This window comes from Camelina sativa, chromosome 9 (assembly GCF_030686135.1).
Source record: "Camelina sativa cultivar CO46 ecotype springtype chromosome 9, ASM3068613v1".
Lineage (NCBI taxonomy): Eukaryota > Viridiplantae > Streptophyta > Magnoliopsida > Brassicales > Brassicaceae > Camelina > Camelina sativa.
This window is the reverse complement of record NC_141888.1, coordinates 24,279,769-24,296,159: the sequence shown is the minus strand read 5'-3', so window position 1 is coordinate 24,296,159 and position 16,391 is coordinate 24,279,769. Positions and strand designations below refer to the sequence as shown.

Sequence of the window (16,391 nt, the reverse complement as noted above, 5' to 3'; positions counted from 1 at the left end):
CGATCTTTAAACAATCTAATCTAAGCCCATTAATTACCCAAAATTCATTTTATGCGTGTTATATTATGGTCATGTATTCTCCAATTAAACATCAAAGAGTTTTTTTCATAAAAATTAGGGATTAATTTAGCAAATTCTAGTTTTGCAAATAACTTTTTATGCAATTAGATTATTTCTGTGATTTTTCTTATTTATTTTTAAACCGAAAAGAAGTATATTTACGTCCATGGGCAAAATATTTCAACATCAGGGGCAATTTCATTAATGGTAAAACGGTAAAATTTTGCTGAGATTGAATGTGGGATGTTTTCACTGCCTGTTTAATATAATAGATAGTTCTATAACTATAAATATTTGCTAAATTGTTATGTAAATTTTTAATTTTTGCATATGTATCATTTTCATTTTATACATTGTCAAAAATACGGAAACTAAATTCATTATTAACATATTTGAATACAAATATCGTTTGTACAAGTGAATTCATCTATAATTTGTTTGTTAGTTGTTGTTATACAAGGTCCAAAACTACGAAGTTTGTAACACCCACAACATTAATTTATTTAGATCAAAATCTCTTAGCTCACAATCTTCTATTACTTTAACAATTAAAAAAAATATCTCTGAACTTAATGAATATTAGTTTGTAGATAAATATATACCGCTAGAATTAATAAACTATTATGGTCGACTTGATTAATTTAGATAACTTTTATTTGAAAATACCAAATTTTGCTTATTGATATTTTTCTAATAACCATTTTTTCTGAGAGAAAAAAAATAACGATGGTAATTTTTTTTTTTTTTTTTTTTTGAATGAATGTTAAATTATATTCAATCCAAAAAAAGTCCTTGGTACAATATATGCATCCTTATACTGAAAGTGTGATCAAAGTAAACCATAGAAAAGGAACTGAAACTTAGAATCTAGTAGCCAGCCAGACATGCAGAGCATTAGCATGCTTGGGGAGAGAGAGCCGCTGGATGGGGAGGAGCTTGTTACGCATAAGTCGGTCAAGGAACTGAACCATGTGATCAGAAGAAGTCGGATGTTCTCCATGACGACGCCGATTTCGCTCCAGCCAAACTGTGTGGAGAGTAGCTTGGAAAACAAGACGTAGAATGAAGAGAGCTGTCCCAGTAATTGTAGTTGACGATAACAGGGTAAGAAGCTGAGAGAAACTAGCCGAGTAGTGACTTCCTGACAGCTTACGAGATAAATCAGCCCAAACCCGTGAAGTGTAGGAGCAGGTAAAGAAGAGGTGCTCTAGCGTCTCCATGGGCGCCTGACAAAAAACGCAAGCTGTATCAACCCCTCTGTTCCAAGTCGCCAGACGGTCACCCGTCATTAATCACTTTTTGCAGCTAACCAAAGCATGAATGAGTGCTTCGGAATAGAACCAGAGAACCAAATACCCCGATACTAGTTCACTGTTTGCCGGGGGTGACGTAGTTGCTGCCAAGTGTCGGAGGAGGAAAATTGAGGCTTGTACTGCAAGTTAGATTGGCGCCAGAGGGAGACATCCTTTCCTTGAGATAGTCCTTTATCTCTAAGATTGGTTATCTCGAGTTCGACCTTGTTCAAAAGGTCCAAACGATGGCAAAGGTGACGGTGAGTAGAAACCACCAAACCAACAGTAGCTGAGGAAGGGATACCCATCGCGATAAAGCCTCTTGAGCCAAGAAGATCAATTAACCGCCCAAGAGGGCACCAATGATCAAACCAAAACGAAGGTTGCAATCCACTGCAGACCTCCATCATGTGAAAACTTTTAGCCTGAGACCGATACTTAAGGAGTTTCCTCCACATCCAAGAACCCATGCTTGTTGTGTCTGGGACTGACCAAAAAGAAGCAGAACGCAGAAGTTCCCGTTGAACCCAATTTATCCAAAGAGATGATGAGCCAGAAACTAAACGCCATATTAACTTAAAACAGCTAACTTTATTCGCTTCAGCTAGAGACCTCAAGCCTAAACCGCCTTCAACCTTTGGCAAGCAAACATCAGACCAAGCCAACTTATTCTTTTTACTCAATAGCTCTGGGCCAGACCAGAGGAACGCAGCACAGATATAAGATAGAAAAGACTTTTGTATTATAAGAAACCTCTCTTATGTTATTGCTTAGAAAATCTCCTCTCAAAACTAAACAATGTTTTCTCTCTTTTCTTATATCTTGATCACACCTCAATCAAAGATATATATAGAACTTAATCTCCTATTTCTATTTGGACTAACTAACTCCTAATCCTTTACGGAATTGTCCTAAGCCTCTCTTGTCCTTATCTTCCTTGGTAAGAATGTCTTGGGCTTTAAGTCTTGAAGTTTATCCAACATTTTCCCCCTTAAACTTCAAGTCTTCCTTCTTCACTTCATGAACTCCTATCAAGCTTCTCATTTCTGCAAACTTTACTCTAGCCAATGCTTTGGTGAGGATGTCAGCCTTTTGTTCCACTCCTGGTACATGCTCCACACGGATGAGCTCCCTCTCAATGCATTCACGCACAAAGTAGTACCTCTTATGTATGTGTTTACTCTTCCCATGAAACACTGGGTTCTTCGCAAGTGCAATTGCAGATTTATTATCAACATACATCATAATTTGAGCTTCCTTCTTCCCTGTAACCTCACTCAATAAATCCTGCAACCACAAAGCCTGTTTAGCTCCTTCTGTTACCGCCATGAACTCAGCCTCACATGAAGACATAGCAACCGTGTCTTGCTTCCTTGTACACCATGTGATCGGAGTCTCACCGAAAAGAAACAAGTGCCCTGTAATGCTTCTTCCATCATCTTGATCGATGTTGTGACTGCTATCACTAAAACCGACTATCTCCTTCCTGCCTCCACGCTTGTACTTAAGACCATAAGATGTTGTTCCTCTGAGATATCGCAGGATTTGCTTGATGATTTCCCCATGAGGCTTCCTTGGACTCTGCATGTACCTACTTACAACACTCACCGCAAAAGACAAATCAGGTCGAGTGTGCAAGAGATATCTCAAGCAACCAACAAACCTTCTAAACCGAGTAGGATCTATTTCTTCTTCATCAAGAGACTTAGAGACCTGCAACCCGAACTCCATTGGAATCACATTCGAGTTGCAGCTTTGAAGTCCTGCTTCTCTTAAGATCCTTTGTGCATAACCTTCTTGCTTGATAGTTATGCCATCAACCCCTTGATGAACTTCTATTCCGAGATAGTAAGTGAGCCTACCGAGATCAGACATTTCAAACTTTGATGACATCCCAGCCTTAAATACTTCAATTGATCTGAGGTTGTTTCCCGTGATGAACAGGTCATCAACATACACGGCAACAATAAACAAATCTCTTCCCTTCTCCTTTCGATATACTGCAGTCTCTTTCAAACACCTCTTGAAACCCAATTCCTTCAGAATTTGATCCAACTTAGTGTTCCAGGCTCGTGGAGCTTGCCTTAGACCGTACAAAGCTTTTGTCAACTTGTAGACTCGATGTTCTTCCCCCTTGATCTCAAATCCTTCGGGTTGATCGACATAGACGTCTTCTTTCAACTCACCGTGTAAGAAAGCCGTCTTCACGTCTAAGTGATGGATCTCCCACCCATCTGATGCAGCCATACCAATCAACATCCGTATAGTCTCCATACGTGCGACAGGAGCAAAAGCTTCTTCATAATCAACTCCACTTTCTTGGACATATCCTTTAGCTACGAGCCTTGCCTTGTATTTGTTCATTGTTCCGTCTGCATTCCTCTAGACTTTAAAAACCCATTTGAGACCAATTACCTTCACACCTTGTGGTCTATCAACAAGAAGCCAAGTCTTGTTTTTGTTGATAGAGTCAATCTCATCCTTGCAAGCTAATCTCCAAACTTGCATTCCTTTAGCTTCTTCATAGAACCGTGGCTCATCATTAATCATCAAGAGCATAATCTCACTCTCAGTTTCTGCAAGTAAGACATAATCCTCAAACCGTTTTGGTTTCTTAACCTGTCGTTCTGATCTTCTTAATGTCGTTTGTTGATTCTCTTGAGTAGAAACAGCCTCGTCTTCGACTCTGTTCTCAATTCTGTCTTCTCGAGGCATATCATCCTCTGAGTCTGCCCTGTTTTCATCACCGTGATCATGTTGTGCAGAACTCGATGATATTGGTCCTTTTCCAGCATTCTCTATCTCTCTCCATTGCATAAGAAACATCCCTGGTTCTCTGCTATCTCTGTTTTCTGCTCTATTCGGATTGAACAGTCGATATGCCTTGGATCCAGGTTCGATACCAAGGTGAACTAACAACTGCGAACGATCATCCAACTTCCTAAGACCTGCAGTATCAGCCTTAGCATAAGCTATACACCCAAACACTCTCAGGTGATCAATGTTTGGTTTTCTCTCTCGCAAACATTCATACGGAGTAATGTTGTTTAGTGCCTTAGTAGGTATCCTGTTGATCACATAGGTACTGTGACGAACCCCTTCTCCCCACAAGTAGTTTGGAACCTCCATGTCCTTGAGAATGCTCCTTGTCATCTCCATGAGAGTCCTATTTCTTCTCTCCACTACGCCATTCTGTTGTGGAGTATACGGAGCTGTCAGATGTCTCTTTATCCCAGTTGATTCACAGAAAACATTGAAATCGTTTGACGTGAATTCACCACCTCTGTCTGTTCGAAGAGTAATGATTTCTTTCCCAAGTTCCTTCTCCACACTACTCTTGAACGCCTTAAAGCTCCCAAACGCCTCACTTTTCTCTTTTAGCAAGATTGACCACATATATCTTGAAAAATCATCCACAATAACAAATATATATCTGTTATGTGCTAAGGTTGCGGGTGTGATAGGTCCGCATAGATCAGCGTGAAGAAGCTCTAATGGCTTAGAAGCTCGGTACAATGTGGCTTTTGGGAATGACAACCGTGTTTGCTTTCCAACAAGACACGATTCGCACAGCTTCTTCTCTTCTTTAATCTCTGACAAGCCATGAACCATCTTCTGTGTTGACATAGCTTTCAAAGCCTTAAAGTTAATGTGGCCAAGCCTAGCATGCCACTTCCATGTTTCATCCTCGATCCGAGAGTGCAAACAGACTGGTTTTCCCACCTTAAGACTGATTTTGTACAGTCGACTAGTTGATCTCAGCACTCTCACCAACAGTCTATCATTTGGATCGTGAACTGTCAATCAATTCTCTCTCGCACATCACAGCCAACTTCTGTAGCCTGTCCTAGGCTCAAGATATTGCTCTTGAGGTCAGGAATGTAATAGATATCATTCACTAGAACCTGTTCCTCACCTTTACTCTGAAAAATTATCGATCCTTTACCTCTTATTTTTACACAAGATCCATCTCTAAATTTTACCTTGCCTCCAATGTTTTCGTTGAGTTCAGAAAAATACTCCTTATGACCTGTCATATGGTTGCTAGCTCCATTGTCTAAATACCACATCCCATCTTCCTTGGTGTAGTTTCTTGGAATAACCCTTTCTTCATTCAAATAGACAATTTCATGTAAGAACAAAGCTTTGTCCGCTTCCTCTGTTTCTAAAGTTTCGATTTTGTTAGCTTCTTGATTTCTCTGTACTTTCTCCGGACATTGTGAAGCGTAGTGACCAGGTTTGTCACAATAGAAACAAATAATGGTCTTCTCCTTCTTGTCTTGTGTCTTGTTCTGTTCTGTATTTGACCGATCCTGTGTATTGTACTGATTGTTATACTGCGAATTGTTTCTCCCTCTACCTCTTCCTCGGTAACCTCTTCCTCCATTGCCTCTCCCTCTACCACGTCCTCTGCCTCGAAAGCTATTATTACTACTGTTGTAATTCGTTTGAAACTGATCTGAGTTGGAGAACAACAGTTTCGTTTGATTTTCTTCAGGAAGTCCTTCTCCTGCAATTCTTTCTTCAAACGCTTTTAACCTACCCACTATATCTTCGAAGCTTGTGGTGTTGAGGTTGAGAACTTGCTTAAGCGAAGCTACCATGTGAATAAACTTGCTTCTAGGTAGACTGTTTAAGAACTTCTTCACAAGTCTAGAATCTTCAATGACCTCACCAAGTGCTCCTGCCTTGGTTGCAATCTCCGACAATTTTCCAGCAAAAACGTCGACCTTATCACCCTCTGTCATTCGTATTTTTTCGAATTCTGACATGAGTGTCTGCAAACGAGCCTCCTTGACACGTTCAGCTCCAAGATTCCTAGACTGAATTGAGTTCCAAATCGCTTTAGGAGTACTCAAGTTACCAACTTGCATGGTGAGTGACTCTGGAATCGACTGAAACAACAAAGCAGTAGCGATGTCGTTCTTCTTTGGATCATCGGATCCTGGTTCTATTGTTTCCCACACTTTCTGAATACGCAGCATGATCCTCATCCTCATGGACCATACCGTGTAGTTTGTTGAAGTCAGAAGGGGACACTGCAGAGAGATCCCTTTCTCTAGCTCCTTCGGACGTGATGTTTCAACAATTTCTCCCATAGTTGTGGTTTTGCTTGTTCAAAACTTCTGTAATCGAAAACACTTCTTTGATGGATTGAACCAAAAGCTCTGATACCAAATATAAGATAGAAAAGACTTTTGTATTATAAGAAACCTCTCTTATGTTATTGTTTAGAAAATCTCCTCTCAAAACTAAACAATGTTTTCTCTCTTTTCTTATATCTTGATCACACCTCAATCAAAGATATATATAGAACTTAATCTCCTATTTCTATTTGGACTAACTAACTCCTAATCCTTTAAGGAATTGTCCTAAGCCTCTCTTGTCCTTAACTTCCTTGATAAGAATGTCTTGGGCTTTAAGTCTTGAAGTTTATCCAACAACAGATGCGCTCTATCTCCTTAACACAAGCACTGGGAAAACGAAACGCGGAAATCCAAAAATTAGTGAGGCTAGCTATTACAGAGCTGAGAAGTTGCAGCCTCCCTGCAAACGACAAGAAGCGGTGCTTCCAGGAGCTGATGCGTTGCCGTATCTTTTCAATCAGAGGAGTGCAGTCCGATGGTAACTTTGCTGTCATAGTTCTATTGTTTACCCAAGTAAATACAAGCTACGTCTATTTTCTTATTCAAATATCTTTCAATAGAGATGCAACACCTGTTAGCTACAGAGTGGGTTAAGCTCAAGAGACAAAGGAGATAAGATGATCGTGCATGCCAAAGCAAAAGCACCGAGTAACTATAACTTTGCATTTGCATGGAAATTTGGAAAGTGATTGCGCACATGATGGCCAAAAAAAAAGATTTCAAAGTTATAGAACGCGTTTTGCTTTATTTGAATTATTATTATTTTCGCTCAAAACTAAAGACAATTTAGTATCATTTTCACTCAACTTGAAGTCGGTTCGGACGTAACCATCACCGGTATTTTACGAATCTGGAGTAAAGTGGAACCGAGGTTAATCTAAAATTTGTTTAAATTCTGTTCAGTTTTTGTTTCATTGTAAAATTTGAAAATATAAGCAAATTAATATTAAAAGTTCTCTGCATGAAAGTGATTGCGCCATGATGGCGAAAAAAGATTTAAAGTTATTAAACGCGTTTTTGCATCTTTTTTTCTTTTTATGTTTTCTTCAAAATATAATTAATCGTATTCACTCATCGAGTTAAATAGTGATTGCCGATTGGTTCCAAACTTGAAGCTTTTGGACATAATAACAACAATGCATCTCAGTTTTATTTCTCAAAGCTGGAATTAACAAAAACAAAATTGAGGTTGAATCCAAAGGACGGCTTTTATTGAATATGGGTTTTTGAAAACGCTACGTATACTAGAAATGGTATAGAATTTGTCAATTTGACAACAGAAATGCATGCAGTAGTCAGTATAGGCTCCGATAAATTGACCAAAAGATTAGATTAACAGTGTAACACAAAAATAAGTGCGATATGAAATGTGAGGCACCGACTCCACACAACTTAACTTTTTTTCAATTTTAAAACTGACATGTTATGCTTTCTCATACTCCCTCTGTTTCAAAATATAGGATGTTTTACCTAAAGCACGCAGATTAAGAAATCTTTACTTTTAACAAGCTCAACCAATCAGAAACAATACTGCACAATATAAAATACTAAACTAATCTAAAAGTTGCATAGAAACTTGAAACCATCCTATATTATGAAACAAAAAACTTCTCTAAAACATCTTATATTTTGAAACGGAGGGAGTATTTTTATTTGTACTTTCTAAATGAATTATCATATATTAAATTATGGAGGTGGAAAACTATAATGTAGACTTCAACCTACCAGAAAGATAATTAGTTTCTCATACAGGTTAGGCTTCCTAAATAAAATAAAAAATAAAAATATACATATAAATATATATATATATATGAGGAAAAAAAAACAAAGTAATATAAACAAGCTATACAATGTTATAAAAATTGCGGATTTAGTTTAAAAAAAAAAGTACAATCATGTACGATAATATTCTATATACTCAAGCGGATTTGTAGCCAATTGTGACGGAAAAATGCACAAACAACATTTAGCAGCACTGAATGCACCATTTTATACAAAATCCAGAGTATAATGCTAGTCTACTGCCATATGTTATATTCGCATACAGACTAGTAATAGAGAACATCCACAGCTAAAAAAACACAGCGGTATTGTTAATATGTTATCACAATAAGTCATCCATGTAGTATTAAGCTATGTTCTGTCTATAAATAGTGATTGCAACCATGAAATTATAGGAGTTATATGTCAGCTATGAACTCGTGCCCTGTCTAGACGGAAGAGTACACACTGCAGTAAAATATTTTAACCGAAGACGGAAGAGTACACCACTGCAGCTATGAACTCGTGCCCTGTCCTCTCAAAAATATTTTTAGTTCCAAATTTCAAACAACATCACAAGAAGCTACAATTTTCTTTGACGTAACCAAATATTAGTGGTTTAAAATGTATATTTTCTTAAAAAATTATTCTTAAAGAGAAAAAAATGAATTTAATATTTTTTAGTTTTTGTGTATTGACATCATGGTATGCCAAGCAAAAATATACTAAATTTTAGAATAATTTTAGAAACCGTCATCAATGCGAGTACCGACGAGGATAATGGTTTGAGAGGACACGTATAGATGACGATTGTCCCAGATCACATCTCGCATCGTTGTTGAATTCATTTTGATAACAATTGTTTCATTCAATTCATCGCCATTGGGTTAAGGGGTGGTGGTCCCAGTTGTTCACACTTTTTTTATGCATGCTGATATGCTCAAATTTAACCCTGAGCTACTCTCTCAAATTAAGAGATTAATTGTAGTACTTAGGGATCGAATCCACAAGAATTCTAGATTTACACAATAGACTTAATAATCCTTTAATTATGCTAAACAAAAATATTGTAATTAAATTGCAAGAATAAACAGAAAATAAAAGAGTTGTAAATTAAGATGGAATGAAACGTTAGGCCTTGGGAAATTCTCAGGAAATCATGGAAAATCAGATCAATTAATTAAACTAGCAAGATTCAACAATTAAGCACCGTTCTTGAACTCTAAACACAATTATAAAATAAATCAGTTCTCACTGCAAATATTATCTAAGTTTTAAAACTAGAAAATCCAAATCTCTTTGCAAAATTCAAGTTAAAAACCAGCAATAAAATCAAGTTTAAATAAGTTCACAAAATTACTAAATCAAATCTCTTTGCAAGAAGTAATTCTGCTCACTAAAGGTTTTTATCAGGAAAATCAATTATATTCTCATATCAATCAATAATCCTAAGATCTAAATCCAGATGACTAAACAAAGATCTAGCATTAAAAACAACCAATGATGAAGAACAAAAAAGATAATGAATCCTAAATAATAACAGATCTAATAAACCATGAAATCCCTAATGAGAAACCCTAAACCTAACAAGCAGATCTACTCAGACATAATTGTAAGAATAAAAATCATGAATAAAATAGATAGCATTAAGAGATTAAAAGTAGAAGAAAAGGAGTTCTGAATCTTCTCTGAAGGAGTCTTGATTCTTCTCTCCAGAAACTCTCTAAAATCTCTCACAGGGTTTTGCTCTCAAAAGTTGCAGGGAAAAAATAAAGCTTAGGTCTCAACAATGACCATAAAAATCCTATTTATATTCCTAAACACGGTCAGGGACTAATGATGCAAATATGAAAGACTTTGGGGCAACTTTGTAAATCTTCAAAACTTGTGAGAGAATCTTCCAATTTCGAATTTGGCCAAGCATCGATCGATGCATATGCTGTGTCGATCGATGCACAATCTGAATTCGTCTCCCAACTTCGTAGCTCAGCCTCAATGCTTGATTAAGCTCCAAATCTTCATATTTAGCTCCATTAAGCTCCCATCCATGTTCAATCCTATAAAGACTCAAAAAGACTCTAAAAACACCAAAAAGACTCTATAGATAAGATTTATATCATGGCTAAAACACCTAAAAACCATGATATATCAACTCCCCCAGACTTAGCCTTTGCTTGCCCTCAAGCAAAACATAAATTTCATCTGTGAAAGAGGTTTGAAAACATAGAAACTCATTTTATTTTCAAAGTAACGCCATGATCATCCAAACCTTAATCCACATGCTTAGTTGATAAATCCAAATCGAACCACCATGTACTTCTCCGTTGACTTTCATAGCATCCCAAATTCAAACCAAATTTCACTACTTCCTCCATTAAGCTTTCATTGGTGAGTCTCATCAATTTGATCAATGTCAAGAACCTTCTAGACTCATTCCCGTACAATACCATAACAAGCAAGATATATCTTTTACCACATTTGGTACTTTTTCTCTCCCCCAGACTTATTCTTTTTAATCTTCCTCAGAGCTTTGCTTTGTTTTTTTTTTTCTTTTTATCAAAGGTGTAGGCGAATCATGGGGTCATCGGTAATTTACCTACCCCTCGCTTCCAAGCTTTGTGTGATCATTTGACTCAAGAGTAGAATAATGAGGTCACAGGTAATTTACCTACCTCTCTAAACTGATCAAAATCATCTCATCTTTTATTCTCTCTTTTTTTTTAAAACAAAGCTCTCAGGAAAAATCTTTTAAACTTAAATAAGGGAGAGGAGTACCATTTTCTTTCTGAAGTCTTACTTGTCAGGTATGAACAAGGAGTCAAGCTCTATGAAAATCAATCTCCTTGATGAGGTAAAAAGAAAAGTACAGAAGTTACCTCAAGCTTTTATGGATTCTGTTGGAAATTTGGATGTTTCTGGTGCACTGATCAGCCATTGGATTTTTCATTAGTCGGATTTGTGGATTCAATCTGCAGCATTAATCAACCAAGGCAGTACACTAAAAAGAAAAATCATAGTTCCCAACAAAATTTTGACTCAATAAAACCATTTTTTTTTCTTTTTCTGACTCTCAAAAACAAAAACGTAGTTAGTAACTGCCTCCCCCAGACTTAAACAACACTGTCCCCAGTGATATCAAGTAAGAGATTGGCGTACAAAATAAAATAAATGAAAATTAAAAGAAAAACGAAAAAGAAAAACCTACCAGTGGGTTGCCTCCCACTAAGCGCTTGTTTTCAGTCATTAGCTTGACTGTGTCGGATCTCAGGCATCCGGTGGATCGGAACATGGCAGTGAATGCTTCTGAGAGGGTGTCCTCTTCATCCAAGGGGGTGTGTAGGCTTTAGCTGCATGAGGTTTGACAAGGATGTGAGGAGCAGGACCAGGACGGGACTGAGGGATGGGTGGCTTTCTTTTAAGTCCTGCAAAATCATCAACAGAAGAAACAAGCACACTGCAATAATCTCGCGGCTTGGTTAACTGCACAACAGTTTTTGTACCTTTGAAATTCTTATTGATGATAGGAGAAGGTTTGGGTGAAGAAGATGCATACCTTGGCCTTACCTTTGGCTTCTGAACTGTAGAATGGTGAGATTTCAGCTTTACAACTGGTCTAGGACTTGCAGTTAAGGATCCAACGCGAGAATCTGTGGTTGTGGACAAGTCCGAGCCGTCTCTGGAAGGAGTGTCGATCGATGCAACAGCTGCATCGATCGATGCAGTGCCTGCAACTCGTGTTTCTTCAACGATTCTGCAACTTTCCTCAGCAATCCGTGTTTCCATTACAAAAACATCATCTACCAGCGACTTGTCATGCATTAGAACCTCATCATGGTCTCTAGTACTGATTAGATGATCTCCACTCCAATCTTCAAGCTTAGCAGCTTGCTTACTCACTTCCTCTACAGGCTCCAACTCTTTGACATACCCAGCAGTAATGTTTTCTTGAAGCTCTATGATCAGATTGTCATCAGAAACAACCTCCACAGAAAATGTCCTACCATCAATAGTGGGAACCCTTCTCAGCTTGTCCATCTCAAAGTTCATGACCAAATCTTCTACATTCAGAGCTATGTGTCCCTTCTTCACATCTATGATTGCACCAGCTGTAGCCAATAAAGAGCGTCCTAAGATGAGAGGATCATTAGGCTCTTGGTCATATTTCAGCACCACAAAGTCAGTGGGAATCATGCAATCTCCAATCCTGATTGGAATATCCTCTAAGACACCTTCAGGAATCCTCCTAGATCGATCAGCTAAGATAAGAGAGATCTTAGTTGGCTTAAAATCCATCATCCCAAGTCTTACAGCAACAGAATGTGGCATCAAGTTGATACTAGAGCCAAGATCACATAGAGAGTGAGGAAACCTTCCTGTGGAGATAGAGCAATCTAACACAAAACTTCCAGGATCTGGTAACTTCTCTGCAATCCTACTCTGAATCACTGCACTTACTTCTTTAGAGACAACCACCTCCTGCTTCTTATCCTTCTTCCTCTATGGGAGCTGCTTCAACAGAATTGAGCTGACATCCTTTGTAAGCAGTGCTCCTTCCTCAGGACTCAAACCATTGGTGACCATCCTCTTCACATATCTCTTAATACCAGGAGAAAACTTGACAGCATCAATCAAAGGCATCTCAATCATTACCTTGTCCATCATAGCTTTGCATCTAGCTTCTTCAATCTCCTGTTTGGATCTCCTAGGCTTGGGAAAAGAAACTTTAGGCTTGTAGGCTCTCTCAGCAACTGGAATTGGAGCTTCCGTAACTTCTTCCTTGGCCTGGAAATTGCATCGGTCGATGCTTGAATTGCATCGGTCGATACTGTCTCGTGAAGTCAACTCTTCTACGACCACTCAAGGTTGCGTCGATCGATGCTTTGCAGCTGCATCGGTCGATGCATCATCCACTACTGTATCATCGTCTACGTCCTTCACCAAAATCGCATTACAAGCATGGTTGGGGTTCTCAGTTCTTCTAGAAATAAGTTCCTCTTGTCTTTTAACAGACCCAGTAGTCTGAATCACTTCATTCTCTAGCTTCCTGACATGAGTGTTTAGAGCTTCAAATTTCCCAGTCAGCTCAGTGTAAACAGAATCAATCTTTCCACTGAAGTCCACTGTTAACTTCTGTTGACCTTGAAGAATCTGCTCAACCATTGATTCCATCTTGCTCTCTGAATTGGGTGGAGGGAGGGGTTGGTAAGAAGAAGATCCATAGTTCCTTGTGAAGTTGCTGGTTGGATTTCCTGTAAAGGAATTCTTCTGACCAAATCTCTGATTTTGATAGCCAGCTCCATACACATAGTTGACATCTTCTTCTCTAGTCTCTGGCTTTGGCTCAAAAATCTCAACATCTTCAGCAAAATGGACTGACTTCTTTCCCACAAGAAGATTGTGCACTGAATCCAGTTTGGCATTAACTGAAGCTAGCTGATTTGAACCATGGCCTTCATGTGCTCTTTTCCGCTCTAAGTCTGCATTCTTGGTACTGTTGCTTGATGCTAGCCTTTCAATCAACTTCTCAGCGTCATCTGGGTATCTTGTCTTGAAGTTCCCATCACTAGCAGCATCCAAAGCCATCTGATACTTCCAGTCAATCCCGCTAAAGAAGATACTGATCAATTGCACCTCTGAAAACCCATGATGTGGACAGTCCCTCTGGTATGCTTTGAATCTTACCCAAGCAGCTTTGTAAGATTCAGCAGGTCCTTGTCTAAAGGTGGAAATCTTGATCCTCAGCTCATCAGACTTTGCATCATCATAGAAATAGTTCAAGAACGCCACCTTGATGTCATGCCAGGTTGTTAGGGATCCTGGTTTCAGCTGCCTTAGCCAATGAGAAGCTTCCCCAGAAAGAGAGTAGGGGAAAAGCTTGCAGTAGAGATAGTCCTCAGTGACTCCATTAGCCTTGATGCTTGTGACTATGTCCTCAAAGTGCTCTATGTGGTCTAGAGGCTTCTCATTTGGCAAGTTCTGGAATGGCCTTTGTCCAATAAGAGCAAAGTAGGCAGGCTTCAGCTCAAAGTCATTCCTTGGGAATGGAGGAGGGACAATTGCAGAGCGGTTCTCATAAAACAAATCTGGCCTGTTGAAGTCCGCAAGAGTCTTGACAAGCTCTCCATTGTCATCCCGTCGCCTCTGAACATTCTCCGCATCAGCTCTGGCATTGCATCGACCGATGCCAGCATTGTGTCGATCGATGCCTTCCTGGTTGCATCGATCGATGCCATCGTTGCGTCGATCGACGCCATCTGCATTCCCATCGGCCACAGCGAGATCATCTTGAATAACATGGCCTTCAGCATCAAGTTTTTGGCCACGTTCGTTGCGCACATTACCCTCTTGATCCTTCAAAACCCCAGCCTCATCAGGTCTCAATATGATTATATTGGCCATCTTCGCTGATTTGGCTGCTTTTGTGTTATCACGCTCTAGTTGTCCTAACTCTTGGTTTGTAAGCTTAACAACCGGACCAATAGGATTTTTCCTGGTGCTAGGCTTAGGCATGTACCTGAAACACACAAGAGAAAAGAAACAAAAGCGTGTGAGTAAAACAGAAAAATAAAAATCTAGACAAAATCAAAGACTTTAATCTAATGGTGAATCAAAAGAGTCCCCGGCAACGGCGCCAAAATTTGATATGCTCAAATTTAACCCTGAGCTACTCTCTCAAATTAAGAGATCAATTGTAGTACTTAGGGATCGAATTCACAAGAACTCTAGATTCACACAATAGACTTAATAATCCTTTAATTATGCTAAACAAAAATATTGTAATTAAATTGCAAGAATAAACAGAAAATAAAAGAGTTGTAAATTCAGATGGAATGAAACGTTAGGCCTTGGGAAATTCTCAGGAAATCATAGAAAATCAGATCAATTAATTAAACTAGCAGGATTCAACAATTAAGCACCGTTCTTGAAATCTAAACACAATTATAAAATAAATCAGTTCTCACTGCAAATATTATCTAAGTTTTAAAACTAGAAAATCCAAATCTCTTTGCAAAATTCAAGTTAAAAACCAGCAATAAAATCAAGTTTAGATAAGTTCACAAAATTACTAAATCAAATCTCTTTGCAAGAAGTAATTCTGCTCACTAAAGGTTTTTATCAGGAAAAATCAATTATATTCTCATATCAATCAATAATCCTAAGATCTAAATCCAGATGACTAATCAAAGATCTAGCATTAAAAACAACCAATGATGAAGAACAAGAAAGATAATGAATCCTAAATAATAACAGATCTAATAAACCATGAAATCTCTAATGAGAAACCCTAAACCTAACAAGCAGATCTACTCAGACATAATTGTAAGAATACAAATCATGAATAAAATAGATAGCATTAAGAGATTAAAAGTAGAAGAAAATGAGTTCTGAATCTTCTCTGAAGGAGTCTTGATTCTTCTCTCCAGAAACTCTCTAAAATCTCTCACAAGGTTTTGCTCTCAAAAGTTGCAAGGAAAAAATAAAGCTTAGGTCTCAACAATGACCATAAAAATTCTATTTATATTCCTAAACACGGTCAGGGACTAATGATGCAAATATGGAAGACTTTGGGGCAACTTTGTAAATCTTCAAAACTTGTGAGAGAAATTTCCAATTTCGAATTTGGCCTAGCATCGATCGATGCATATGCTGTGTCGATCGATGCACAATCTGAATTCGTCTCCCAACTTCGTAGCTCAGCCTCAATGCTTGATTAAGCTCCAAATCTTCATATTTAGCTCCATTAAGCTCCCATCCATGTTAAATCCTATAAAGACTCAAAAAGACTTTAAAACACCAAAAATACTCTATAGATAAGAATTATATCATGGCTAAAACACCTAAAAACCATGATATATCACATGCCATCCCATTTGAGATGCATGTGTTTAGCTCTTGAGTAATAAAGTAAGAATTCAAATATTAGTTCTAGCTTCATTACGTGTTCAGTCAGAGCCAAAAACTAGATTCGTAGTTTAGATGGGTATGAGTTTGGAAGACGTATCATCCTTGGACAGTTGGACTACCCATTTTTGTTGTAAGATGTACTAACCAAGAACTACATTTTTTTTTTCTGGTAAAACAAAAATAAAAACTTATATTACACGCGTTTGAATTGGGATGATTACATAAT

General features: G+C 38.1%; 3 protein-coding genes and 1 non-coding gene across 4 annotated transcripts; 1 reads left to right on the top strand and 3 right to left on the bottom strand.

The window, feature by feature from the left end:
* Positions 1–920: 920 nt before the first annotated feature.
* On the bottom strand, positions 921–1,349 carry LOC147938664 (uncharacterized). The gene has a single exon (XM_087465707.1). The coding sequence runs from the start codon at positions 1,347–1,349 to the stop codon at positions 921–923; it is 429 nt and encodes a 142-aa protein (XP_087321833.1).
* A 74-nt stretch (positions 1,350–1,423) lies between these two features.
* On the bottom strand, positions 1,424–1,759 carry LOC147938663 (uncharacterized). Its single transcript, XM_087465706.1, has one exon. The coding sequence runs from the start codon at positions 1,757–1,759 to the stop codon at positions 1,424–1,426; it is 336 nt and encodes a 111-aa protein (XP_087321832.1).
* Positions 1,760–13,117: 11,358 nt separating this feature from the next.
* On the bottom strand, positions 13,118–14,659 carry LOC147938661 (uncharacterized). Its single transcript, XM_087465705.1, has 3 exons — positions 14,510–14,659; positions 13,638–14,236; positions 13,118–13,370 (listed from the first exon to the last, which is right to left on the bottom strand). The coding sequence occupies exons 1-3, from the start codon at positions 14,657–14,659 to the stop codon at positions 13,118–13,120; spliced, it is 1,002 nt and encodes a 333-aa protein (XP_087321831.1).
* LOC147938662 (small nucleolar RNA R71) lies at positions 13,899–14,005 on the top strand. Its single transcript, XR_015567661.1, has one exon. It is a non-coding gene; the product is annotated as a small nucleolar RNA R71 (small nucleolar RNA).
* Positions 14,660–16,391: the final 1,732 nt, after the last annotated feature.